At 39.2% G+C, this 27777-nt stretch overlaps 1 protein-coding gene across 8 annotated transcripts in view; it reads right to left on the bottom strand.

Moving 5' to 3' along the window:
• Positions 1 to 555: 555 nt before the first annotated feature.
• The window catches only part of LOC128742843 (basement membrane-specific heparan sulfate proteoglycan core protein), a 1551467-nt gene continuing 1524245 nt past the window's right edge, over positions 556 to 27777 (bottom strand). For all 8 annotated transcript variants that reach the window (XM_053839324.1, XM_053839321.1, XM_053839325.1 and 5 more), the window contains one exon: positions 556 to 895. In XM_053839324.1, coding sequence (XP_053695299.1) covers positions 859 to 895 — 37 coding nt within the window. In that variant the 3' untranslated portion in view covers positions 556 to 858. The remainder of the gene's footprint in view (positions 896 to 27777) is intronic.

Here is a 27777-nt window from a genome sequence, read left to right as displayed (position 1 = left end):
CTTTCACCACTAGGTGGATTAAATCGGGTTTTTAATGAATGGTTTAAATTTTTGAAACTAATAGGCAAGATAAAATTTTTATGACGTGGAAATCGTTTCAACCATATCTGAACAACAGGTAATAATAAATTTCCAATATACAAATGACACACATAGAAACACATACCAAAACATTGAAACATTGTTCAATTGTTAGGCTGAAATTAATAACATAAAAACAAGACCCTCGGCGACTGTGACCGATTTCATATGACTTTCATACCTTTCTAACGGTGTATAAGAAAGGTAAAACCTGTTCAACCTTGTGACCTATTAATAAATAGCAGTAGTAAAGTTGTACTATTGAAAAAAATCTTTGGTATTATTTTGTTCATTTACATGGAAGAAACTATGACGATCCTAATTTAGGTCCATTCAAAAATCAGAAATAGGTCCATTCAAGCTCATGTTGGGTCCATTCAAGATCAAAAAAAGGCTTTGACAAAAAACGATATATTTAATACAGCAGTTCAATGAATTGTCATCTAACAGCAATAATTACTCAGTTTATAGCGATGGTATGGTTCATTTAATTGAATATGAAAATAAACTGACACTTTCATGTTTTGGCAGTGTTTGCATATTATACATAGTCGAGCTGTAATGAATAATTGTTCTTAAAGTGTAATATTACTAAGACAAATTGTTATTTGGCACATAAAAGTTTTGATTAGTATTATTAAGAAATAACAATAAAACATCAAATGATAATGCTAATCAAATAGTTTTTTTTTTTTGTAAAATAGTGTTTCTTCTTGTGTTTTCTGTTTGAGTTGATTCATACCGAAGGCAGCAATTAACGTTTCCAACTGATTGAAACTATACGACTGGAGGTTCGACGCCTAAGTCCACAATTCTGCAAAAAAGAAGATTTTTTTAGATGATTCAAAATAAAATTATATGATCTATATCAATCTGCTATAAAGCCAAGTGTCCACTATCGAATTTTGTAGGTATAGAAATCTCACGTAGAGATAAGTAGAGTGGTGTATACATCTTGTAGAGCTCTACGGCAACTCTACGAGAGAGTTCACACACTACGTCAGATGCGGTACATTTAATACAAAAATTTCAGTAAATTTAATTTTTAACTAGTTTTCGATTGAAAACTTTGCTAAACTTTTATCAGGGTTTATAAGAAATTTGCTGTTTTGCATGGTATTTTAAAAACACTGTTAAAATAGTGAATTGAAAGAGCATAAATTTGAAGAATACTGTAAAAGTTGGTGTGGCGACTTAACTAAGCGAACACAGCAGTGATCCTAAATCCTAATTTTGCATATTATTGCAATGTTATTCTACTTTGCAAAATCCTTATGCTTGTTTTGTATCGGTTCAAGTCAAAGTTCTAGAGCTTCGAACATCTTTCAGTCTTAGTGAACCATGTTGCTCCGGCACTACATGAAAATATGAATGTTATCTTTGGTGAACCTGTATCTTAATTGCAATAACCTGGTTTCTGTTAATTTAACAAAAAAACAAGTTTTTTACCATTTGATTTATAATTTAACCATTTGATTTATAATTTAAAATGATATATAACCTGCCTTTTGTCGCACAAATATACAAACACATTATTGTGCTTCCCGAGAAAATATTTCGTTTTCCAGTTTAATATAGTTGTGCGCAAAGGTAAATCATATATTATTGACAGTGTAAGCACGTGTAAGTTTTTTATGTTTATGCTCTTATTCTTTGCTTAGATAACATTTGTTTTGTCCTATTACGTACAGACTTACAAACAACACAGTTACAATGTCTTACGTTAACCGAAAATGATAAAATTTAAATGCTGATTGCGTTTGTGAAAAATTTGTCCATGTTTGAACGGGCAAACACGAAGCAAGCTACCCTAGCATTCAGCTGATGAGCGAGAGAGAAATATTGTTGTTTTTCTCATCACTCTTGCGTTGACAGTTTCTTACGAGATTTCGTAAGAGTGTTAAAGAGATACTTTGACTGCAAGCAACCAGAACAGAGCTGCGCGCAACTGTTAGGCGCACAACTGAACCGACGAAAGAAAAATTTTAGATAATAATCGCAATATTTTCTCGTATATCCAGCTTTTTACGAGCCATAATGGCGGACGGCGTTCGTCATATTTGAGCAGCATTTTTGACATTTCCCTAGTACATCGCACGTTTTCTTTCCGTGCATTCCTTTAGTTTTACCGTGAACGCGCAGAAAGCAAACGTGCGATGTATTAGGGAAATGTCAAAAATGCTGTTCAAATATTACGAACACGTCCGCCATTATGGCTCGTAAAAAGCTGGATACTGTAAACAAACCATTGACAAAGTATCCAGCTTTTTACGCGCTATAATGGCGGACGCTATAAATTGTGTTCGTAATATGTGAACAATCTTTTTAACAACTCTGCATCCAGCTTTTTACGCGCTATAATGGCGGACGCTATAAATTGTGTTCGTAATATGTGAACAATCTTTTTGACAACTCTGCATACATCAAAACTGGGCACTCTTCTCCTGTACGGCAGTGTTGCTCTTTCTTTCGTTTACGCAAAAGAAGGAAGGCAATAGTTTTGTTTACATTTCGCACAGTTTTGCTTTCCTTCTTTGACGTAAACGAAAGAAAGAGCACGGTAGTGTTGCAAGAGAAGAGTGTCAGATTTGATGTATGCAGAGTTGTCAAAAAGATTGTTCGCATATTACGAACACAATTTATAGCGGCCATCATTATAGCGCGTAAAAAGCTGGATACATCAAAACTGGGCACTCTTCTCCTGTACGACAGTGTTGCTCTTTCTTTCGTTTACGCAAAAGAAGGAAGGCAATCCAGCTTTTTACGCGCTATAATGATGGCCGCTATAAATTGTGTTCGTAATATGCGAACAATCTTTTTGACAACTCTGCATACATCAAATCTGACACTCTTCTCTTGCAACACTACCGTGCTCTTTCTTTCGTTTACGTCAAAGAAGGAAAGCAAAACTGTGCGAAATGTAAACAAAACTATTGCCTTCCTTCTTTTGCGTAAACGAAAGAAAGAGCAACACTGCCGTACAGGAGAAGAGTGCCCAGTTTTGATGTATGCAGAGTTGTCAAAAAGATTGTTCACATATTACGAACACAATTTATAGCGTCCGCCATTATAGCGCGTAAAAAGCTGGATAGTTTTGTTTACATTTCGCACAGTTTTGCTTTCCTTCTTTGACGTAAACGAAAGTAAGAGCACGGTAGTGTTGCAAGAGAAGAGTGCCAGATTTGATGTATGCAGAGTTGTCAAAAAGTTTGTTCGCATATTATGAACACAATTTATCCAGCTTTTTACGCGTTATAATGGCGGACGCTATAAATTGTGTTCGTAATATGTGAACAATCTTTTTGACAACTCTGCATACATCAAAACTGGGCACTCTTCTCCTGTACGGCAGTGTTGCTCTTTCTTTCGTTTACGCAAAAGAAGGAAGGCAATAGTTTTGTTTACATTTCGCACAGTTTTGCTTTCCTTCTTTGACGTAAACGAAAGAAAGAGCACGGTAGTGTTGCAAGAGAAGAGTGTCAGATTTGATGTATGCAGAGTTGTCAAAAAGATTGTTCGCATATTACGAACACAATTTATAGCGGCCATAATTATAGCGCGTAAAAAGCTGGATAAATATTCTTAATGCGACTTTAGTTTTTTGGGCCTATTATGAGCTAATCTCCATGCCATTCAAAATTTATCGTGCAAAATATAATTTTGCTTTGTATTATTTGATGCGCCTCGTGAAAGTTATTAATTTATTTATTTTCAAGTTTAAAGAATTAACCCAGCCAGATTAAGAATTCGTTTACGATGGAAAAATGCGGTGTAAAATCGAACTAGATACTGTAATCAAATAATATTTTAGTAAATGCCATGGATTCCTGATGAATGTTCGTGTAATTGTTGTTAAAATAAAAACATTCCTTCGTTGAAAAATATTTTTTCATAAAAATATGGCGGAATATGATGTTACATTGGTTGTATTTGTTTGGTTACATTTTATTTAACAATATGCCGTAATCAACATGATGCAACATCATGTGACATTATTGTTTAGCAATGGCATTATAATAACACGATGTTGCGATGAAGTTTCATGTTACTAGATATTGACTAATATATTTGTGACAGCCAGTATAAGTATTGGATAACCTGAATCCAACATATTAACAACATGAAGTTGCTTATTTGTTGCGTGTTTCAATACTGTAACCGGTGAAGTTTTTTGCAATTTAAACAAGACTTAATAGCCACGTGGAAGATGTTGCAAGTGCTGCTTGGGTAGTTCATGTAGTATCATTATTTTTTTTTAATTCTATATTAGAGAGGTTTTCAGCCTGCGGCTGGTTCACCTCTCATCATTATTTAGTGTACAACAGTTTAACTCAAAAGTATAAAAAGTAGTTAGAAATCGTTAAGTGCATTGATCTGTAAAAGTATCCAGCTTTTTACGCGCTATAATGGCGGACGCTATAAATTGTGTTCGTAATATGTGAACAATCTTTTTGACAACTCTGCATACATCAAAACTGGGCACTCTTCTCCTGTACGGCAGTGTTGCTCTTTCTTTCGTTTACGCAAAAGAAGGAAAGCAATAGTTTTGTTTACATTTCGCACAGTTTTGCTTTCCTTCTTTGACGTAAACGAAAGAAAGAGCACGGTAGTGTTGCAAGAGAAGAGTGCCAGATTTGATGTATGCAGAGTTGTCAAAAAGATTGTTCGCATATTACGAACACAATTTATAGCGGCCACCATTATAGCGCGTAAAAAGCTGGATAGCTTTGGACATCTTTTATAATTTGCGACGAGAACTTTTTCGTTGGATGGGTTTTAATTTTTGAAGCATTAAATCTTTTCCTGTTTAATAATCAGAGCTGCCTCCAGCTTCAATTTCGTTGGTGCATCTGTTAGGAAGTGTATCTCCTCGTTTTCTTACTCTTCGCATATTTTGACGTGAGGATGCCTTTGGAAATGGTTTTATATCTACAGGTGTTTTGATAATTGTATTGTTCGGAATCATCGATGTTTACGATATGGAGAATTGTTCATTTTATTGTTTACGACAAAACGGCCTCCAAGCTCTTCATTTCCTAACAAAAGGATCAAGTGTCACTGAAATTATGTGGATCAAGTGTACCTGTCGTAGTAAGTTTTACTGAAAATTAATTTTGTAAAATATATACAAGTTTTATTGTAAAAGGTATAGAGCATCAATGAATAAACATGTTTTTTTTGTTTGAAAAGCAATTCAAAAATTTCAAGACAGTTCTCCGTATTTTTGGTTACGTTGGACTTCACTAAAAAAAGGAGTATAGAGAATTATTCCGCTGCAAATCTTATTATATTATATTTTTCTTGCAATGTAAATATTTATTACATTTTTGGTTTGCAATTTGGTTAGTTGAATGAAATGTACCGCCATCCGGGATGAGATTGTGCCACGGGGGTGAGATTGTGCCACCGGGGTGAGATTGTGCAAAAAACCAAAAATGTTTATTTGTGAAAATTTATTATCTATAGAAACTGGTGACCTAAATTCAAAGCGATGATGAACATAACATATTTATTCATAACTTACAATGGAACACAGATAATATAACAAACTCATTAGCCTAAACAGGGTTTCAAAGTTTGCGATCAAAAATACTCGGAAATAACGCTTGTAAAAAATGTCCCGCATAAACCAACACAAACAATAAATCACATAAACTTGCTATTTTGAAGGTATATAAACTAATCATTTACAATGTATTGAAAGGTTATTATGCGTTGGATAAGTTTTGCTTCCGCAAATAATATTCTTCGAAACTTTGTACTTTTCGAGCTTTACGGGGGTGAGATTGTGCCAAGCCATAATGATCGATCCAATTTGTGGATTTCACATACACAACAAAAATACGTCAGTATACACCAGTACACTCACATTCTTTGCTATTGAGCACAATATTTTGACAGATTAGACTGCATCATCCATTTTCGAGCAAACCGCATCATAGGTCTGCTAAATAATTTAAGCTAATTTTTACTTATTCTCTGGAAATTTCAGATGTTTTGAATAAACACTCTAATATAAGACGAATATATTATACTGTGTATAAAGTGCCAGTTTTAAGGACGGGGGAGGGGGGTAGTATGTGCCACATGTTCTGCGGCCGCGGGTTCTCAAACGAAGTAATGGTTACTTTTGTTAAATGATCAAATAGCTATGTCCCCTTAGGATACACGCCCCCCATATATCTCCCCCTTGTTAACCCTAAAAACGCTACTGGCTTTATAAAGGCTATCCTTTGACTACGAACTCATTTTTAGTTATTTCAGACCTCCCCGGGTTATTTTCGTTCATACTTTTTGCATGATGCGTTGTTTTTGGCCGACCCCCTGCCCCTAACAGTCCACTTAGTTCATGGACGGCCCCATATGAACTACTTTAGACTGATATTTATGTGCATTGTTTATAAACATGCTAATGTTCACTGTATAGGTATTTACCTTAACTTTATGTTTTTGGCACAATGTCACCCCCTAGAAGGGGTTCCAGTAGAATTACTGTTTTACCTGACTCACTGCGAATATGCGTGTTATTGAAATAAAACGTCACCATGCGTTTTATTCGTTTATAATGCATATGCAGCTAATATCGATAACAACCGATTTTTTATAAGTTGTGCTTTTGTTATTGCATTTAACTTGTAAAATGTTGCATAAATAACAATTCAGTTTCACAATACAATTATTGCGTACTACTAGCACTTGCAATATAATGTTTAAGTACGTTATTTTTAGTGATCAAAATCAACGATATTTTCGATACAAGGGCGATATTTTTCGAAACCGCGAATACAACGCTATGCGCAGTGAGTCAGGTAACACAGTAGTAGTTCCAGTTCCAGTAGAATTAGGTTTCATTCTAACTAAACCATCTCTACGGAAGTTGTTAATTGAACAATTTAGTATATATTGACAGGTTTTTTTTCCCGTGTTGGGGACTTACCACCGCGACCATTATTTTGATCTATTGTGGTGTGTCCTCTTTTAATTTACGCCATGTCGTATCGGTGAGCTATCAAAGTTTGATGAGCCACCTCAACTACTGTCGGCATTTATCCCAATCAGGTGATGCATTTCGTATGAAATTTATCACCTGATTAGGAGCAGCATTCCAAATATCGCAGGGCTGAGTCAGCCCCTTATCAAGATATCTACGTCGTTTATGATATAGTGCAACACAGTCGCACAACAAATGTTCGGAGCTTTCAATTTCATGATTACAAAAGCGACAGTTAGCTTCATTAAGTTTACCGATGAGTTTCAGGTGGTACTTACAAGGACAATGTCCTGTTATCAAACCGGTGTATGTGCTCAAGTCGGGTTTTGAAAGGTTTAATAGTTTTTGTGATTGAAGAGCATTTGGCTCTATAAAACGTTTCGATTGCCGGGCATTCGAGGTAATCCAGTTAGACTGTACCTTTAGTTTTTCCCAATTCCTAAGTTCCATTTTAAGGGCACATGAAGATAGTCCAAAAAAGGGTTCGGGTCCTATGAACTGCATAGATGATCCCTTCTTTGCCAATTGATCAGCGGTTTCGTTCCCTTTGATTCCGCAGTGACCAGGAACCCAATAGAGGTTGACCTTATTGCGACAGGAAAGTTTTTCCAACAGTTTTATGCATTCCCACACCAGTTTAGAAGTGTGAGTTTTTGCTTTCAAAGCATTCAATGCTGCTTGACTATCCGAGCAAATGCAGATATTTGCATTTTTGTAGTTCCTTTTTATGCATATCGATACACACTCTAGTATTGCATATATTTCTGCTTGAAATACAGTGGGATGTTTTCCCATTGCCACTGAAACGTTAATCCCTGGGCCTGTTATACCAGCACCTGCCATGTTATTTTGTCTTGATCCGTCTGTGTAGAACACCAGTGATCCTGAGCGAAAGTTTGATTCTCTGGCATTCCAATCAGAGCGAGTAAAATCAAGAACACGAAATTTGTGATCGAAGTAGTTACGCTTAGGCATATGATCTTCGTTCATTAATATTAAGGGATTTACGGAAAACTCTTTGAGAATACTCAAGTGTCCAACGAGATCACCATCGAAGAACCTAATGGATCGCTTGAGCCTCAAAGCACTTTTCATAGCATCCAATTGGATGAATTGAAGTAGAGGAAGAAGATTGAGTAGAGCTTCTAAGGCTTTAGAGGGAGTGCTACTCATAGCTCCTGTTATGGAGATGGTAGCAAGCCTTTGTAACTTGTTCAATTTAATTTGAGCCGTTTTTTGTTTTGTTTTCGGCCACCAGATAAGCGATGCATAAGTGATTCTGGGTTTAACTATTGCTGAGTATATCCAGTAAATCATATTTGGTTTAAGACCCCATTTTTTGCCGAAGGTTCTTTTACAGACCCAAAAAGCATTTATTGCTTTACTTGTTTGATGTTCGATATGCGTGTTCCAACAAATTTGTTTATCTAAGGTAACGCCCAAATACTTGACATCTGTAGATAGAGACAACTTAACGTCTCCTAGTTTTAGATCAGTGAAAGACACTTTGCGTCTTTTAGTAAATGGCACAATTGTTGTTTTCGTAGGATTTATGCTCAATCCCTCGCTTTTGCACCATGATAATGTGAAGTTTAATGCGCTTTGCATTCTATCAGAGATGATAGTATCGTACTTTCCGCGGACTATGATAACAATATCATCCGCAAATCCGATTGTTTCAAATCCTTTGTGCTTCAGTTTAACGAGAAGATCATCAACTACTAGAGACCACAAAAGAGGGGATAGGACACCCCCTTGAGGACAGCCTTTGACAGCTATTACTTTTACTTCTGTGTCTCCAAGATTGGCTGATATTTCTCTGCTTGATAGCATTTCCACAACCCAATCGATTATACTTACATTGAAGCCACGATTTCTCATGGCATTCTTCATCGATAGGAATATTGACAGGTTTGAAATCAACTTAATTCCTAAATTGTGTATATACTGATCTAAAGAACAAAAACATATGCTTTTTTGGCACAATCTCGCCCCGGATGACGGTACCAATTTATTTTTTTCTGCGTAAAAAAACACTGTATTTACTGAGAAATAATGAATGGATCAATTGTCCCAAGGGATCAAGTCTACCTGGTCTCCCCTACTACTATTCGTCAAGAACGTATTACGATTCGTATCTTGCTATAAAACCCGATTTAATCAGCCTGTTGGTGAAAGGAACCTTTGTTATACCATCTCATTTGTCATTTGAGATAGAATTCGACACGCCAGGAACATAATTCAACTGTTTGATAACGCTATGGTAGTTACCATCAATACATATTACATAGCATGTCTATGTAATTACTTACTTACTTATGTGTCCATGTCCGCCGGTCCGGCAGAACAAAGGGATGAAATCAGAGATCTCCACTGCTGACGGTTACCCGCCATGGCTTTTACCTGTCGCAAGGACAGGTTCTCGTCTACAGCCCGGATGTCGTTGGCTAAGCTCCGTCGCCATGAGCCTCTGGGTCTGCCTCTTCTACGCTGTCCTTGTGGATTCCAGTCGAGTGCTGCTCTGCAAACCTCGTTCGCTCCTTTCCTCAAGCTGTGTCCGATCCACTTCCACCTACGTTCACGAATTTCTGTGGCAATCGGCCGTTGATGACACCGACGATGGAGTTCCTCATTGGATATCCAATTATCAGGCCACCAGGCACGAATAATGTATCGCAGGCACCGGTTAATGAATACCTGCAGTTTTTGCGTTGTCTCCGCTGAGACGCACCACGTTTCGCAGGCATACAGCAGTACGGATTTAACGTTTGAATTAAAGATTCGGGTTTTCGTACGTAGAGTGATCTGGTTTGAGCGCCAAATGTTTCGCAGACCTGCAAAGGCACCCCTGGCCTTCCTGATCCGTGTGGCTATATCAGTCTTGGTACCACCATCGGGCGTTGTTTGGCTACCAAGATATTGAAAGGCGTCTACCTGCTCAACTTGTTGTCCCGCTACTGTGAAGTTGGTGGAATTGACAGTGTTCACTACCATAGACTTAGTTTTCGCTACATTGACTGTGAGACCTGCTGCTTGGGAGCTCTCGGAGAGGTCATCTAACTTGCTCTGCATGTCATTTCGGTGTTGTGCGAGCAAGACAATGTCGTCGGCTAGGTCGAGGTCATTTAGCTGCTCCATCGTTAGAGGATTCCAAGGCAATCCTCGATTTGGTCTACTGTCAATTGCTCCAACTAATATCTCATCCTTAACGATGAGATAACAGAAGAGACGAGAAACAGAAGCGGTGATAAAATGCAGCCCTGTCTCACGCCAACAGTAACCCTTCTGGGGTCGGACAAGACGCCGTCGTGCAAAACCTTGCACGAGAACGCGTCGTACTGAGCCTCGATGAGATGGACTAGCTTATCTGGAACTCCTCTACGCCTAAGTGCGCCCCAGATGTTTTCGTGATTGAGTCGGTCGAACGCCTTTTGGAAGTCAACGAACACCAGCAGAAGAGAGTTCTGGAATTCGTTGATCTGCTCCAATATAATGCGGAGCGTTGTGATATGGTCTACACATGATCGGCCAGCACGGAATCCAGCTTGCTGCCGCCGGAGAGTAGCGTCGATCTTCTCCTGGATCCGGTTGAGGATTACCTTACAGAGTACTTTGAGATTAATACAGAGCAACGTGATGCCACGCCAGTTACCGCATTCCGTTAGGTCTCCTTTCTTAGGGACTTTGACCAATATGCCCTGCATCCAGTCCACCGGAAAAGTTGCAGTTTCCCAAATATTGCTGAAAAGCTGATGCATCATCTGGGCTGACAAAGATTGAGCATTTCGGCTTAAATACGATCTATCCCTGACGCTCTATTGGATTTCATACTCTTGATGGCTGCTACAATTTCATCCAGCGATGGCGCCTCCGAGTTCACGCGATTTATTCGACGAACTGTAGGCGTCGTACGCTGCTGGTTTTGTTGGTCTCTGACATTTGAAACTCGGAAGAGTTGTTCAAAATGTTCAGTCCATCGCTTAAGCTGTTCTGTACGGTCAGTCAATAGCTGACCAGCTCTGTCCTTTAGCGGCATCTTTGTATTCATCCTGGCACCACCAAGGCGGCGAGAAATATCGTACAACAAACGGATATCACCATTGGCGGCGGCGGTTTCTCCTTGTTCGGCTAGGGAGTTAGTCCAGGCTCTCTTGTCCCGCCTACAAGCACGTTTAAAAGCCCTCTCCAGTTCGGCGTATCGTAGACGGGCAGCTGTCTTAGCCGATCTGGTCCGCGCTCGCTCAATGCCGGCTTTCGCCTCTCTCCGCTCGTCGATCTTCCTCCATGTTTCATCCGAAATCCACTCCCTTCGCCCACTGCGCGCTGTGCCGAGGGTTTCATCACTGGTCGTGATGAAGGCATTCTTGATGGCGGTCCATTGCTCTTCGACGGTTCCACCAGGTGGCAACTCCGAGGCTCGAGATTCAAGTTGTTCAACAAAAGCCCGTTTCACCTCAGGATTCTCCAATCGGCAGACATCGTAGCGGCACCCAACTTTCTCCTCTCGTCGTTGGACACGTGCGACGTGCAGACGTATCTCAGCGATAACAAGATGATGGTCGGATGCAATGTCAGCGCTGCGTTTGTTGCGTACATCAAGAAGGCTCCTTCTCCATTTCCGGCTGATGCAGATGTGGTCGATTTGGTTTTCTGTTCGGCCGTCGCGGGAAACCCACGTGACTTTATGTACTGGTCTATGGGGGAAGAGCGATCCACCAATGACCATGTCGTTATTACCACAGAATTCTGTAAACAGCTCCCCGTTTTCGCTCATCTCTCCTAGGCCATGGCGTCCCATGACGCGTTCAAGGTCCGCGTTGTTTGAGCCAATCTTCGCGTTGAAGTCGCCCATGTGAATTTGGATGTCCCCCTTCGGGATTTTCTCAACCACGCTGTTCAGCTGGCTGTAAAAACTCTCTTTCTCCTGCAGGTCGGCAGCATCTGTTGGCGCATAGCACTGGATTGCCGTAAGGTTCCTAACCCGTGTTCTGAATCTGGCAACGATTATTCGCTCATTTATTAATTCCCACTTCATCAGGGCCGCATGTGCCCCTGGGCTCAGTAGGAATCCAACTCCTTTTTCTCGAGTAGCATTTTCACCTCGTATGCCAGAGTAGAGCAAGACTTGCCCGGATGATGTCCTGTGTTCGCCAGTACCCGGCCAGTGGACCTCGCTCAGCCCCAGAATTTCAAGCTTCAAGCGGCTAGCTTCCCTTGCAAGTTGAGCCAGCTTGCACTGCTGGACAAGGGTCAGTATATTCCATGTTCCGATTCGTGTCCGTGTTTTCATGCTAAAGGTCGTTGCCAATAATCCGGAGAGATTTCTTCTTTCATTTTCGGTAACTTTTTGTATGTTCTGGTACAGTAGGCTGTTAACCTAAGGTCCTTATGTCCCTATGTCTATGTAATATACTGATGAATTTGTATAATATTTCAAAGCAATCAAAAAATGTCTTCCTTTTATTTGTAATTTGTTATTTTGAGTTAATAGCGGGGTCGCATTCTGGGGTTTGGTTTAAGTTAGAAACTGCCCGTTTTCCTGGATGTATTCGGAACGTTCCCAGGACGTGTCCGGCTGTGGCCAATGTAATCCTGGAAACTTTATATGACGACAAATGAACTACTTTTGCAATTTTGAGTACTTTAAGATGTCACATGTTGTATTTCAGTTCAGTTCAGTTCGGAAATTGATTCCCGATACGGAACATTGCCGGACGTGTTCAGATGTAGCCGATAATGTCTTGAACATTTTATACGACTATCAATGGTCTAGTTATGTAATTTCGAGTACTTGGAGGTATCGCATGACGGGTTTATTATGATTCAAGATGCTTCTATGTTCAAGTTTCATATATTCCGGACCTTGTTCCGGACATATCTTCGGAACCGTACATCCAATCCAATTTCTGTTAAATAGAATTCTTCTAGGCCACAAAACTTTCCGTTTGTTAGTTATTGCAGTCAAATCGGTCCAGGCATTTCCGAAAAGCAGATGATTATTGTTATATTTTCACTACTGAGACTATTGAGGCTGAGACTGAGACTAAATGTGGCGAAAAATCACATGGGACTGTTATGCATTTATGGGCAGTAATGGTAGTTATCATCAACACATATGTGTGTGTATGTAATATACTAATAAATTTGTAGAATATTGGAAATCAAACAAAAAATCGTGTGCAAAGTTCTTGGGGGGACCCTCACTGAAAAGTCGAATAACTTGTTTGTTTTGCATTTTCAGAAGCCTTCAGAAATATTGAGCCCAAAGTATTTTTCGGTACGTGGTCTCGTTGAGAATTTACAGTAAAACTGTGGGATCACTTGAAGGAAAGTGCAGTGCTATACAATAGTTTAAACGCGCTCTCCTCGAAACCATATGTTTTCAGCGACGGTGCGTGTATCTCAGTATCTAGAGGATCGATTTGGATGAATTTTTTTTGACGTGTAAAAATTAATTATCTAAATTGTGGCGTAGCCGCTTTTCGATATCTTAATTTTTCAATTTTCGCTGCATTTTAAAAAAAATCGTTACATTTCGCAACCAGTGAGAGATAGATAGTTACTATGTACAGCAAAGGTGCTTATTTTACTATGTTCTACAACTTTTGTGGAGACACTGTACTTTTCTGGACGCATTCAAAAAAACAAAAATTTGTATCACCCTAATAGGTAGATTTACGGTCACCCTAATAGTGTAAAAAGTTACCCCATATTTTTTTAATAAACTTTTCCAAAGACACACCATCTGGAAAATTAAGCATTTTTACACTAGAGCACATGATCGCATTTTTTTCCATTTGATTCATATCAGTAAAGTTTGCTTAAATAATTTCATCAATGTTTTATCAAATAACGATAATCAAATAACGATATTATTGTCGATAAACCGTCAAAAACTCAGAGCGGACAAATTCCTAATTGTAATTGCCTATTCTCGTCCTATCCAATCCAATTGGCTGGCAAAGGGTGAACATGTGCATTCCATAACCTCTGTTCATTAACTCCTATTCCTACCTCCACGAGGTGCCGGCTGGGGTACGCAACTTCGGTTGTCGTATGCTAACAGGAAAGGGGGCACAGTGGCTCCCGCCCACATGGCAGCCCCATCAGCGGGATAAGGACCTTAGGTTAACAGCCTACTGTACCAGAACACACAAAAAGTTAATGAAAATGAAAGAAGAAATCTCTCCGGATTATTGGCAACGACCTTTAGCATGAAAACACGGACACGAATCGGAACATGGAATATACTGACCCTTGCCCAGCAGGGCAAGCTGGCTCAACTTGCAAGGGAAGCTAGCCGCCTGAAGCTTGAAATCCTGGGGCTGAGCGAGGTCCGCTGGCCGGGTACTGGCGAACACAGGACATCATCCGGGCAAGTCTTGCTCTACTCTGGCATACGAGGTGAAAATGCTACTCGAGAAAGAGGAGTTGGATTCCTACTGAGCCCAGGGGCACGTGCGGCCCTGATGAAGTGGGAACCAATAAATGAGCGAATAATCGTTGCCAGATTCAGAACACGGGTTAGGAACCTTACGGCAATCCAGTGCTATGCGCCAACAGATGCTGCCGACCTGCAGGAGAAAGAGAGCTTTTACAGCCAGCTGAACAGCGTGGTTGAGAAAATCCCGAAGGGGGACATCCAAATTCACATGGGCGACTTCAACGCGAAGATTGGCTCAAACAACGCGGACCTTGAACGCGTCATGGGACGCCATGGCCTAGGAGAGATGAGCGAAAACGGGGAGCTGTTTACAGAATTCTGTGGTAATAACGACATGGTCATTGGTGGATCGCTCTTCCCCCATAGACCAGTACATAAAGTCACGTGGGTTTCCCGCGACGGCCGAACAGAAAACCAAATCGACCACATCTGCATCAGCCGGAAATGGAGAAGGAGCCTTCTTGATGTACGCAACAAACGCAGCGCTGACATTGCATCCGACCATCATCTTGTTATCGCTGAGATACGTCTGCGCGTCGCACGTGTCCAACGACGGGAGGAGAAAGTTGGGTGCCGCTACGACGTCCGCCGATTGGAGAATCCTGAGGTGAAAAGGGCTTTTGTTGAACAACTTGAATCTCGAGCCTCGGAGTTGCCATCTGGTGGAACCGTCGAAGAGCAATGGACCGGCATCAAGAACGCCTTCATCACGACCAGTGATGAAACCCTCGGCACAGCGCGCAGTGGGCGGAGGGAGTGGATTTCGGATGAAACTTGGAGGAAGATCGACGAGCGGAGAGAGGCGAAAGCCGGCATTGAGCGAGCGCGGACCAGATCGGCTAAGACAGCTGCCCGTCAACGATACGCCGAACTGGAGAGGGCTGTTAAACGTGCTTGTAGGCGGGACAAGAGAGCCTGGACTAACTCCCTAGCCGAACAAGGAGAAACCGCCGCCGCCAATGGTGATATCCGTTTGTTGTACGATATTTCTCGCCGCCTTAGTGGTGCCAGGATGAATACAAAGATGCCGCTAAAGGACAGAGCTGGTCAGCTATTGACTGACCGTACAGAACAGCTTAAGCGATGGACTGAACATTTTGAACAACTCTTCCGAGTTTCAAATGTCAGAGACCAACAAAACCAGCAGCGTACGACGCCAACAGTTCGTCGAATAAATCGCGTGAACTCGGAGGCGCAATCGCTGGATGAAATTGTAGCAGCCATCAAGAGTATGAAATCCAATAGAGCGCCAGGGATAGATCGTATTTCAGCCGAAATGCTCAAAGCTGACCCATCTTTGTCAGCCCAGATGATGCATCAGCTTTTCAGCAATATTTGGGAAACCGCAACTTTTCCGGTGGACTGGATGCAGGGCATATTGGTCAAAGTCCCTAAGAAAGGAGACCTAACGGAATGCGGTAACTGGCGTGGCATCACGTTGCTCTGTATTACTCTCAAAGTACTCTGTAAGGTAATCCTCAACCGGATCCAGGAGAAGATCGACGCTACTCTCCGGCGGCAGCAAGCTGGATTCCGTGCTGGCCGATCATGTGTAGACCATATCACAACGCTCCGCATTATATTGGAGCAGATCAACGAATTCCAGGACTCTCTTCTGCTGGTGTTCGTTGACTTCGAAAAGGCGTTCGACCGACTCAATCACGAAAACATCTGGGGCGCACTTAGGCGTAGAGGAGTTCCAGATAAGCTAGTCCATCTCATCGAGGCTCAGTACGAGGCGTTCTCGTGCAAGGTTTTGCACGACGGCGTCTTGTCCGACCCCATAAGGGTTACTGCTGGCGTGAGACAGGGCTGCATTTTATCACCGCTTCTGTTTCTCATCGTTATGGATGAGATATTAGTTGGAGCAATTGACAGTAGACCAAATCGAGGATTGCCTTGGAATCCTCTAACGATGGAGCAGCTAAATGACCTCGACCTAGCCGACGACATTGTCTTGCTCGCACAACGCCGAAACGATATGCAGAGCAAGTTAGACGACCTCTCCGAGAGCTCCCAGGCAGCAGGTCTCACAGTCAATGTAGCGAAAACTAAGTCTATGGTAGTGAACACTGACAATTCCACCAACTTTACAGTAGCGGGACAACAAGTTGAGCAGGTAGCCGTCTTTCAATATCTTGGTAGCCAAACAACGCCCGATGGTGGTACCAAGACTGATATAGCCACACGGATCAGGAAGGCCAGGGGTGCCTTTGCAGGTCTGCGAAACATTTGGCGCTCAAACCAGATCACTCTACGTACGAAAACCTGAATCTTTAATTCAAACGTTAAATCCGTACTGCTGTATGCCTGCGAAACGTGGTGCGTCTCAGCGGAGACAACGCAAAAACTGCAGGTATTCATTAACCGGTGCCTGCGATATATTATTCGTGCCTGGTGGCCTGATACCGTGGACCCCCGTTCGTTTGACCGCTTTTAATCTGAACACTTTTTAATTTGAACCCCGTTGGTTTGCACGACGTGCAAATTAAAAATGGTTCAAACGTCATACTCAATATGACATCATTTGCTTATGCAGACAATGCTCATAAACACGATTTGTTTGTGCTGATCTACCGTGTTTAATCTGTTTCACATTGCGTTTTCCCAACGATTATGGTAGAAAGCCGATCGGAGAATGAATATTCGTTGCTTGCAACTGCCTACAATATCAAACCACCAAAACAATAACAAAGAGCAGGGCAGCCAGTTCACACAAGTTCCAGCATATTTAGGGTTACCAGTTGTTCAAATTAAAAACTAACCCCGTTAGTTTGCATGAGGAATCGTTCAAACGAACGGGGGTCCACTGTAATTGGATATCCAATGAGGAACTCCATCGTCGGTGTCATCAACGGCCGATAGCCACAGAAATTCGTGAGCGTAGGTGGAAGTGGATCGGACACACCTTGAGGAAAGGAGCGAACGAGGTTTGCAAAGCAGCACTCGACTGGAATCCACAAGGACAGCGTAGAAGAGGCAGACCCAGAGGCTCATGGCGACGGAGCTTAGCCAACGACATCCAGGCTGTAGACGAGAACCTGTCCTGGCGACAGGTAAAAGCCATGGCGGGTAACCGTCAGCAGTGGAGATCTCTGATTTCATCCCTTTGTTCTGCCGGACCGGCGGACATGGACACATAAGTAAGTAAGTAAGTCCTATCCAACACAAATTATTAAAAATATCAGCATTTTTATGACACAAAATGCAAAACTAGTTATTCCCTAATATTTTAGTTAGTTGTCTATCATACGCGATCAATCGAAGTGAGCTGAGATCTATTTAAATGCTTTTTATCATTAAAGATGTCCTACAAGCCCAATTTCCAACGCTTTTTCGTGCGACGAAGAAGACAATGTCGACTAATCGTTTTAATTTCCATCATTCATAAATGAAAATAACTCACGCAAGGCATTGTCGTTATACTACAGCCAGGAAAACTTGCCTGGCCTGCAGAAATTTTGTAGAATAACATTTGTCATGCCGTCTTACACAAATACATGCACGTTAGCTTCGTAAACATTGTTGTGATTTTTAGTTCGGAAGATGAAAAATTTTAATGGACGGATTTTAAAACGGTACGACGAATTTTAGAAATGAAGTCAGTTGCGTAATTTCAATAATATGCTTTAATAGTCGCTTTTCAGTGATTTCAAAGTTCACGGATCGGAAGGTAAGTGTGTTTTAGTCAAGTCAGCACAAGAACTTTTGGAATTAGAATGGCTTTACTTATTACGACGGGAATTAGAAAAACACCCTAGTTACTAAAAAACCGGAAAGATAGCGTATTGAAGATAGAAGCAAAATACGAGTGAAGAAAGCTAAAGTGATGAAGGAAGATAAAAGTTAAAGCTAACAGAATCAGGACCCATTATTGTTCATTAGCTGGAAGTCAACCGCGTGGCTGGCAAGCCGCGGTCCTTTCCAAACAAGCCGAGTGCCAGCATTACCATTAGCTATAGATTAGAGATTGGCTACTAGACCTGGTCACTATAAACAGATCGCAGACCCACCAGACACCACCACCCGATTCGACACCGCCAGATCCAGCATCAGCCGGCCGGCCCAGCACTTACACTTACACTACCACATCCAGTAAGTTAAATAAAAAGTTTCTTTAAAAGATCGTCTTTGGACTTCCGATTGGTATCACTACAGAGATGGGCACCGCTAACCGAAATTTTAGCTTTGCTAACAGCTGAACCGCTAATTCAAAACTTTAGCTTCGATAACTGCTAACCGCTAAATGAATCAAATATTTAGCGGAAGCTAACGCTAGTCACTAACCGCTAAATTTATTGGCACCGCAAATTTAGCAATACTTTTTTAAACACCAATTTTGGACAAAAGAAAATCTTCGTTGCAAAGGTCTAAGAAAAAATATGTACTGGCAAAACATGAAATAATTTTGTAAAAAAAAATTCAGACATTCACAAAAAACGGTTTGAAGCACATTACCATAGGCGAATAAACGCAAAACTAATGAAGCCCATGCGACTCCTACATTTGGCTGTCCGAACTAGGAAAATGATGATCACTTACAATTTTTCGCGGATATACAAATCAAAACATTTTTTATTTAAATCTCAGTAAAATGAATATTGCGAACATTTCTGCTGAACAATTTTCTGCAGCGGGTTAGAAATCTTATTTACTAGCTAGCGCACTGGTGGTTGCAAATGAAATGTATACTTAGGACAAGTAAATTGAGATCCGGATTTAGTTGAGGTGTGTATGGTTATGTTTAAAGGTGCGGGACCGAAAAATTTAGATCCCGATATATTCATGAAAGTGTTCTACTTAATTATTTAAGGTAATTTTAATGTTTTAAGCAAAATTTTAACAATATTTCATCCAAGGCATGCTGAATCAATGTCCTTATTGTTTAGTAATTATTATGTAATAAAATTTTAATAGTTTTAAATAAAATGCAGGCAATTAAAAATTATAGTAAGTATATATGTTATTTTCTAATCCAACCATAACATTTAATTGATTTCAAAGCGCGTATTTTTTTTAAAAATTCAAATTCGCTTCTGATGATTTTAGTTTTCTATGTGTTTTGACAGCTTGAAATAAAAATATCATCATTTTTACCGCGGCGCCAACTACTTGTCGAATGGAGCTTTGGTTCACCTATATTTAAAATGGGTGAAATCTTAGATTATTAGTAGTACATAGATGTGCAACTCTTTGATTTCTTCATATAACGCGTAAGTGGTATGCCATCAGCGCTACCTATCTGCAGCTGGGTGAAGCACACTGTCAATGGATGTGTGTAATGTTCTCATCTTATAGAAGTGTTGGTGACAGATGTGAAAACTGTCATACGTCAAATGTGCACGCTGTCTAGTTGTATACAGAAATGAGATTAAAAATACCCTTGAAAGATTTTCATTAGGGGGCTGTTCGAAAACCATGTCGTTCTAAGAAACAGTATTTAAATTGCCAAAGAGATATCCCGCATTTTGCACCTTACTGGACACCGCTGTTTAAAAGAGCAACTGGATACAAACGTGAGACATAGGGAAATCGCCGAAGTAAGAAAGAGAAAAAGCGACAACGGCAATGTTGCTGTTTTTATGTCATATACATTGATGTTAAGGAAAAACATCTAGATTAATCCAGGTTCAGCTGCAAATGATAATAATGCAAATGCCACGGGCGAATCGCTTCAAATTTATTGCATATATTAAATATATTTATGCATATTTACATGGTTTTACCCGGGTGCTAAATATATTTACCGGTATTGATGAATATTTAACGAAAGTTTTCATCTTTTTCAATACGATCTTGAGTTGTCAAGTCCCATAACATAGAGTGACTATATACAGAGTGGCGACAATGTCAAAATTGGAATGATAATTATCTGTCAGTGTCATTCCAATCGAGCAGACGACCTATCCAATGCGTATGCAGGAAAGAGAAAGAAAAACCTTGGAAAACCCGCATTGCATACATTTGGGATAACTTGTCGTCACTCTGTATATAGTCACTCTACCATAACAGTATGTGGCAAGAGTTGTTATGATGAGATGGACACATTTAAAATAGTAAATATATTTATCACATATTGAATATTTATGCAGGAAGTGATTTACCCTATAGTTACTATATATATAGTTCGGCGGATAGAAAACCAGGCGAATTGGCATCCCTGATTTATTAAATTAAATTTGAAATTATGGTGAAATGTGCAGGTTTTTACGAGAAATAATCGCTGGCGGGTGTTGAAAATGACTAGTTCTATGAAAATAAAGTGTGTGTTTTTAACATTACTCCTGCATTTTGGATTTTGAAAAGCTTTTGGCTCCGCTTTTGACGTTTATTTGGCTCCCGATTTTCTATCCGCCGAACTATATATATAGTAACTATAATTGAGTATTTTAGCGGTATATAAATTTTCACATATTATGGTAACATATAATGTCACTGTATCGTCACATGAAGACTTTTTCAAATTTGACGAGTGAAAGTAATAAAAATAGCATTTTTTTAATTTAAAAATTTTTTTTTGGATAAGACGATAGCTGAAAAGTAACCCACTTTTCTTCTCAGTTCAACTCAGACAACACAGTGAATAGATAAACTATGGTCATCGAACGATACAGGTTTCATACGGGAGCTGTCAAAAGCTCGGTCAAAATGAAGAGCTCTATCAGAAAGATAGAAGGGAGGGAGAGAACTTCTGACATCATTTCAATCAATCAGCTTGGTTGATATCTGTCAAACAGCAAATCATTCTATTTTTGATTTTTATTAATTTTTTCATTAAATATTGACCTAGTTGAAATAAAAAAAGCACTGTTAGATGCAGAAAACGACGAGCTATCAAATAAGGTGAAAAAATCCACTTTTTTGGGGAAATTAAAATACCCAATTTACCCCGTGTCCGCTGCTAAACAGCCATAAACATCAATCCGTTTTATGGCTGCTTAAAGGTGTTAAAGTTTAGAGTAGAAGATTTCATTAGGCTCACAGCTTTCAAACTATTTCAAGGCTGCTTAAGCGTGTTAAAGTGGCTTTACAAACTACTACCAAGTTTTTATTCGGTTCACAGCACACATGCTGCCAGATCATAGAATTTCACAATTAGGCTGACAGCAAAAGTTTATCAGTTATCAACATTATCGATTGCTTCAGGTGTAAAGATATTGCCACTGTCTGTTCTGTAGATGTAGATGGGGCGGATCATAAGGGTGAGTGCTTATGGACCAGAAGATGGCAGGTTCAATTCCCGAAAAAAGACATGCATTTTTAATTAGCTTACTTATATGAATTAGAGTTATTCGAAACTAAAAATATCGCGTTCGACAATGTTCACGGCAAAATAAAAATGACGCGTTCAATTTTTTTAAAATTAAAAATACATTTTTTTGGCTGCATAAAGGCTGATGAGATGTTGATTAAGCGACTGGAAAAGCATATTGCAAAACTATTTCTCGTTCTAAAAATAGAATTGACAGCATTGCCCAAATTGGTTATTTAAAAAGACGCAAAGGCCTCTATTTAGCTTCATTGCAGCTTCGAAAGCAGCTATTGAAGCTTGAAGCTTGAATTACGAGATTTAGATGTTTGGGACCTGAAAAAAGAGTTTCATTTCTAAACCTAAACCAAAGTTCAGGCACAGGTTGAATAAAATCAGCTATAAAAGCGTTTGATCAGTCTGAAATTGTTACTTGAACAAAATGTTGGCGAGTCATTCCGGTCAAGCGCCGAACCCAACATCTTCTTCCGCCGGCTTGGTTCGTAGCACTCATACACAGCCGAGCGTGTTGGCATTCACTAACTGAATTCACCAACATTTTCTTCCAACCTGTTTGTATGTGTATGGGGCTTTAAGCATTACGTTCCGTCATGAACTTGTATCACTAAATATTGCCATTAACAATCATTACTGTAATTTCAATGGTTGTGTCTAAACATTTGTTGTTGATGGTAGTAGAAAGCAAACATACACACTTAAAAATTTTTACCGAACACCGTAATTTTTTGACGAAATTAGAACTGCTGAACGTTCGGTGGTCAGTTCGGTAATTAATTTGCTTGACGAACACTCGGCAATGAAAATATTTTTATGAAATGTCAAAAATTGCGGACTGTTCAGTATAAATTAACAAATCTCTCAGCAAAAATCATTGCTGAAAGCCGTAATTATAGTGCTGATAATTCGGTAATGTGTACTGAATTGTCGTCATAAATTAAAAAAATATTTTTATTGAAATCATGTCTTAAAAATAAATACAATTAATTATATAGGATCTATGATGCACAGATATGGTTCTAACTTGGTCTCGAGGTATGGCTCTGCCAGCCGCCGCATGTTCGAATCTGGACTAAAAGAGGTTGTTCCGAGTTAACCTATCTGTAGCACCAGCCCCGCAATCGTCATCTAGTTCTGCAGCTACCTGCGAAGTCTGCACCGAAGCACTAAGTAGCATTTGCTGCTTTGTTTTATGATGACAAAATTTTGAATGAGAAGGAAAATGAAGATTTACAATTTAAATTAATATTAACTGAATGAGAGATGGAGGGATATATATTTAAAACACAAATTACATAATAAATTGGCATACCTTATATAAAGAAGGTTAAATAACGTAGAGAAGCTCTGCTATGCGCCACTCATATCTTAAGAAGAACTATAATTGTTCATATTTTGAACAATTTCCACACACTTTAAACACGCAATAAAGTATTTTCTTGATTGCGCTTCATTTTGACAGCTAATAAATGCTTGATGACAACTTTCGCAATTTTTGCTGATCTCAGCATAGCTTTTGCGGGCTATCCTGTAATAAATACTGATAGTTCGTTAAACAATTGCTGAATTATTGACAGTTACGAAATGGAATCGCTTTGCGAAAAAATACAGCTAAAAATATTAACGAACTCGCCACCGGTTAATGAAGATCTGTATTAAGAAATGTCAAGTAGTGGCGATACTCAGCATTCCTTGAAAAATTACCGAATTGCTCAGCATTTTTCCAAATGTGCTGATTTAATCCGCAAAATAAATTACCGAAGATCTGAATAAAAACTAAGTGTGTTATTGCAACAATAGCTTATGAGATAACGAAACGACCCGCACTTATCCTACGCGTCGTGAGCAGTTTTCTATTTTGCTTTTTTGAATCTTTAAAAATGTTTGCCATCTGTTTTGAACAATCCCTGACTCAAAAATCGATTTGAGTTAAAATTTACCAAAAAATAAGCAGCTGACGTTTAGCGTATATGTGCTTTACAAATACCATCAAACTGTGGTTCACCCAGCCGCCACAGATGTCTCTTTAACACCACGCAAAGTTGCGCAGGTTGGCGTATCTATGCACTATTAATAATCTAAGGTGAAATGGAATTATTTCCATGAGGCAGAACATTAGAACAGTTTTCCATTACTGAGGAAATTTTGTAAAAAAATTTTCCAAATAAATTTTTATTCTGGATTCCCAAAAATTTTGCTTACATTTTCATTTAAAAATATTTGCTCTACTGCAACTTGGTTCCTAAGATATGAATTGTCAAAGTTCTACAGGAATTCTCCGAATACGGCGATGGGTTATGCTGTACACTCCTCAGCTATCTATCGATTAACAAAACTGCTTTTTGTTATATTGTTAGAGACCTTTAAAAGCTTGTTAACTACCAAAAACCAAATAAATGGACTAAAAGGAAACTAAGAAAATACAGCAGCGGGCGTGTAGCACCACTCACCGTCATATTCGGGGGACTGCTATTTATGAATATCTTATGACTTTTTACCTTTGTTATACTATAACAAAGGTTTAAAAATTGGTCGAAAAACACGAAGTTGAAGTAACATATGCCATACATACATAAGTTACGAAGTTACATACGCCAATCGATAGAGTTCGACGATTTGAGCAATGTCTGTGTGTGTGTGTGTGTGTGTGTGTGTGTGTGTGTGTGTGTGTGTGTGTGTGTGTGTGTGTGTGTGTGTGTGTGTGTGTGTGTGTGTGTGTGTGTGTGTGTGTGTGTGTGTGTGTGTGTGTGTGTGTGTGTGTGTGTGTGTGTGTGTGTGTGTGTGTGTGTGTGTGTGTGTGTGTGTGTGTGTGTGTGTGTGTGTGTGTGTGTGTGTGTGTGTGTGTGTGTGTGTGTGTGTGTGTGTGTGTGTGTGTGTGTGTGTGTGTGTGTGTGTGTGTGTGTGTGTGTGTGTGTGTGTGTGTGTGTGTGTGTGTGTGTGTGTGTGTGTGTGTGTGTGTGTGTGTGTGTGTGTGTGTGTGTGTGTGTGTGTGTGTGTGTGTGTGTGTGTGTGTGTGTGTGTGTGTGTGTGTGTGTGTGTGTGTGTGTGTGTGTGTGTGTGTGTGTGTGTGTGTGTGTGTGTGTGTGTGTGTGTGTGTGTGTGTGTGTGTGTGTGTGTGTGTGTGTGTGTGTGTGTGTGTGTGTGTGTGTGTGTGTGTGTGTGTGTGTGTGTGTGTGTGTGTGTGTGTGTGTGTGTGTGTGTGTGTGTGTGTGTGTGTGTGTGTGTGTGTGTGTGTGTGTGTGTGTGTGTGTGTGTGTGTGTGTGTGTGTGTGTGTGTGTGTGTGTGTGTGTGTGTGTGTGTGTGTGTGTGTGTGTGTGTGTGTGTGTGTGTGTGTGTGTGTGTGTGAGGGTGTGTATTATGTAATAATTTTTTCTATCGCCTGTTTCTCATAGATGGCTGAACCGAATCGCTGTTACTTTTGTTTGAAAGGTATTATTGTCTAGTAAATCACTATAGAGTTGTTTCGTGATATGACGTTCCGTTTAAAAGTTATAAGCAAGTTATGCGTGAAACGGGTTTCTCCGGAACTACATGACCGATTTCAACGATCTTAGTATCAAATGAAAGCCCTTATTAAAACTAAATTGTTCAGGAACTTTTAATTGAAAACAAGCAAGTAGTTTAAAAGTTATGCTTAAAAAACCTGTTTTGACAAGGTAATAATTATCGCCTGTTTCTTAGAGATGACCAAACCGATTTATGCGCTATTAGTCTCATTTGAAAGATAATATATCCTAATAGATCACTATTAAATGATTTTTTGATTGGACGTTTAATTTGAAAGTTATGACCAACCGTATACACCACACCAATATTAACAATAATTTATAATGATTTTAACCAAGATAATTTACCTAATTTCAATTATTTTAATATCAAACGAGAGGTTTTGACTCTACGAATATATATGCAAAATTTCATAAGAATTGGTTTTACCGGTCAAAAGATATTAACCCTCGAACACTCGCCCCAACTTTTGTAACATAGTTACTCGCGCGCAAAAACGCCCCAAACCAAAGAAAAAGTGTGCACTTGAGTTTTGACTAGGAAAACTTGCTTTTAGGTTTATTGAACCTTTGGAACAGTTTATTGAAATTAAAAGCTCTATCGTCTGGTGGAATTTAATTTTTTTTGTTTGATTATAGTCATTTTAACAGCTTAGGTCATTCGTGACTTCTGCGTGGTTAGGATTTGAACCCGGGTCCTCGGCGTGAATGCTAACCACTACGCCGGGATTGACCCCTAATTTAAATTTTGATTAAGCCCCCTAAAAGTGGAATAAAAAAATATTTTTCTTCAGTGTCAATATAACACATTGATGTGTTCTGCAAAGTTATAGAGCATATTATTACAAGAAATTTTGCTGAAGACAGTAACCTTCTATCTCTGCAGCGAAGATAGAAAAATCTTATTTATTTTATTTGAATTTGTAAAATCAGTTTTTCTATTTTTGCTCTTTTTGTAATTGTTGTATGACTTTTTATGTACTACAAAATTGTACAAATAGTAGAAATACACAACTTCGCTGAAAATAGTATACCTTTATGTTTGCTTGTTTAGAAACTGTAGAACTGGTGGCCAAGCCACATATACCAATCGATAAGGTTCGACGAAATGAGCAATGTCTGTGTGTGTATGTGTGTGTATGTATGTATGTGATGATTTTTTCTATCGCCTGTTTCTCTGTTTCCTATTACTTTTGTTTGAAAGGTATTATTGCCTAGTAGATCACTATTGAATTGTTTCGTGGTCCGACATTCCGTTTAAAAGTTATAAGTAAGAATGTAAAAATTACGTAACATTTTCTCCGGAACTACATGACCGATTTCAACGATCTTAGTATCAAATGAAAGCTCTTGTTAACGCCAAATTGTTCAGGAATTTTTATTGAAAACAAACATGTAGTTTAAAAGTTATTCTTAAAAAACCTGTTTTGACAAAGTAATATAATTATAATTCGCCTGTTTCTTAGAGATGGCCAAACTAATTTATGCGCTATTAGTCTCATTTGAAAGGTAATATATCCTAATAGATCACTATTGATTTGTTTTTTGATTGGATGTTTAATTAGAAAGTTATGAGCAATCGTATACAACTAATCAAAATTTTCACTAATTTATAACGATTTTATCTAAGATAATTTATTTAGTTTAAAATATTATGGTATCTAATTAGAAGTTTTAATGCTGCAAATATATCTGCAAAATTTCAGAAGAATTGGTTTTGCCGGTCAAAAGATATTAACTCACGAACAGGGTTGCCACATGCACAGATTATTCTGTGTTTAACAGATATTTGGAAGAAATCGCCTTTACAGAATCTGTAGGCATAGAATACAGATTTTCGCCAAATTACACAGATTAAACAGATTTTTGAGCTTTTACATGAGAGTGAAAGAGACGGAAATAGTCAGCAAAATGACTCTCTATCTCTTTCACTCTCATTGTTTTGCATTGGACAGATTTTTGCACAGATATTTTTTCTCGGCGTACAGATTGTCAGATTTTTCCAACAAAAAACACAGAATTATATGTGGCATCCCTGCTCACGAACACTCGCGCCAACTTTTGAAACACGGTTACTCGCGCGCACAATTGCCCAAACCCAAAAAAAAACCGAATTAATCCACCTAGCGGCGTGACCTAGCCTTTCTACTGACACAATAATCATTATTTAATTTCTCAGGAACATCTATGTATAATTAACTTGACTATATTTTTAAATATCCGTTCCGTATTCCTCAAAATCCTTATTTGCCAGTAAAATTCCCAACGTATTGCGTAGAATAATTATATTTTCTTTCCTTAGGTGCGTAAATACTTGTAACACCTTATTTAGTTTTATAATCGGTCGGCCTTAACTTTCGGGCTTCAGAGCCACATACAAAACTTGTTTTGAATTGACAATATGAAATATGTGTTCATAGCAGATTTTTTGATATTAATACCATGCGTTCAAAAGTTAGCATCTTTGAAAAACAAAAGTTCAGAAAA

Source organism: Sabethes cyaneus, chromosome 3 (genome assembly GCF_943734655.1).
Source record: "Sabethes cyaneus chromosome 3, idSabCyanKW18_F2, whole genome shotgun sequence".
NCBI lineage: Eukaryota > Metazoa > Arthropoda > Insecta > Diptera > Culicidae > Sabethes > Sabethes cyaneus.
The sequence above is the reverse complement of the archived record's forward strand: the minus strand, read 5'-3'. Positions and strand labels throughout refer to the sequence as shown.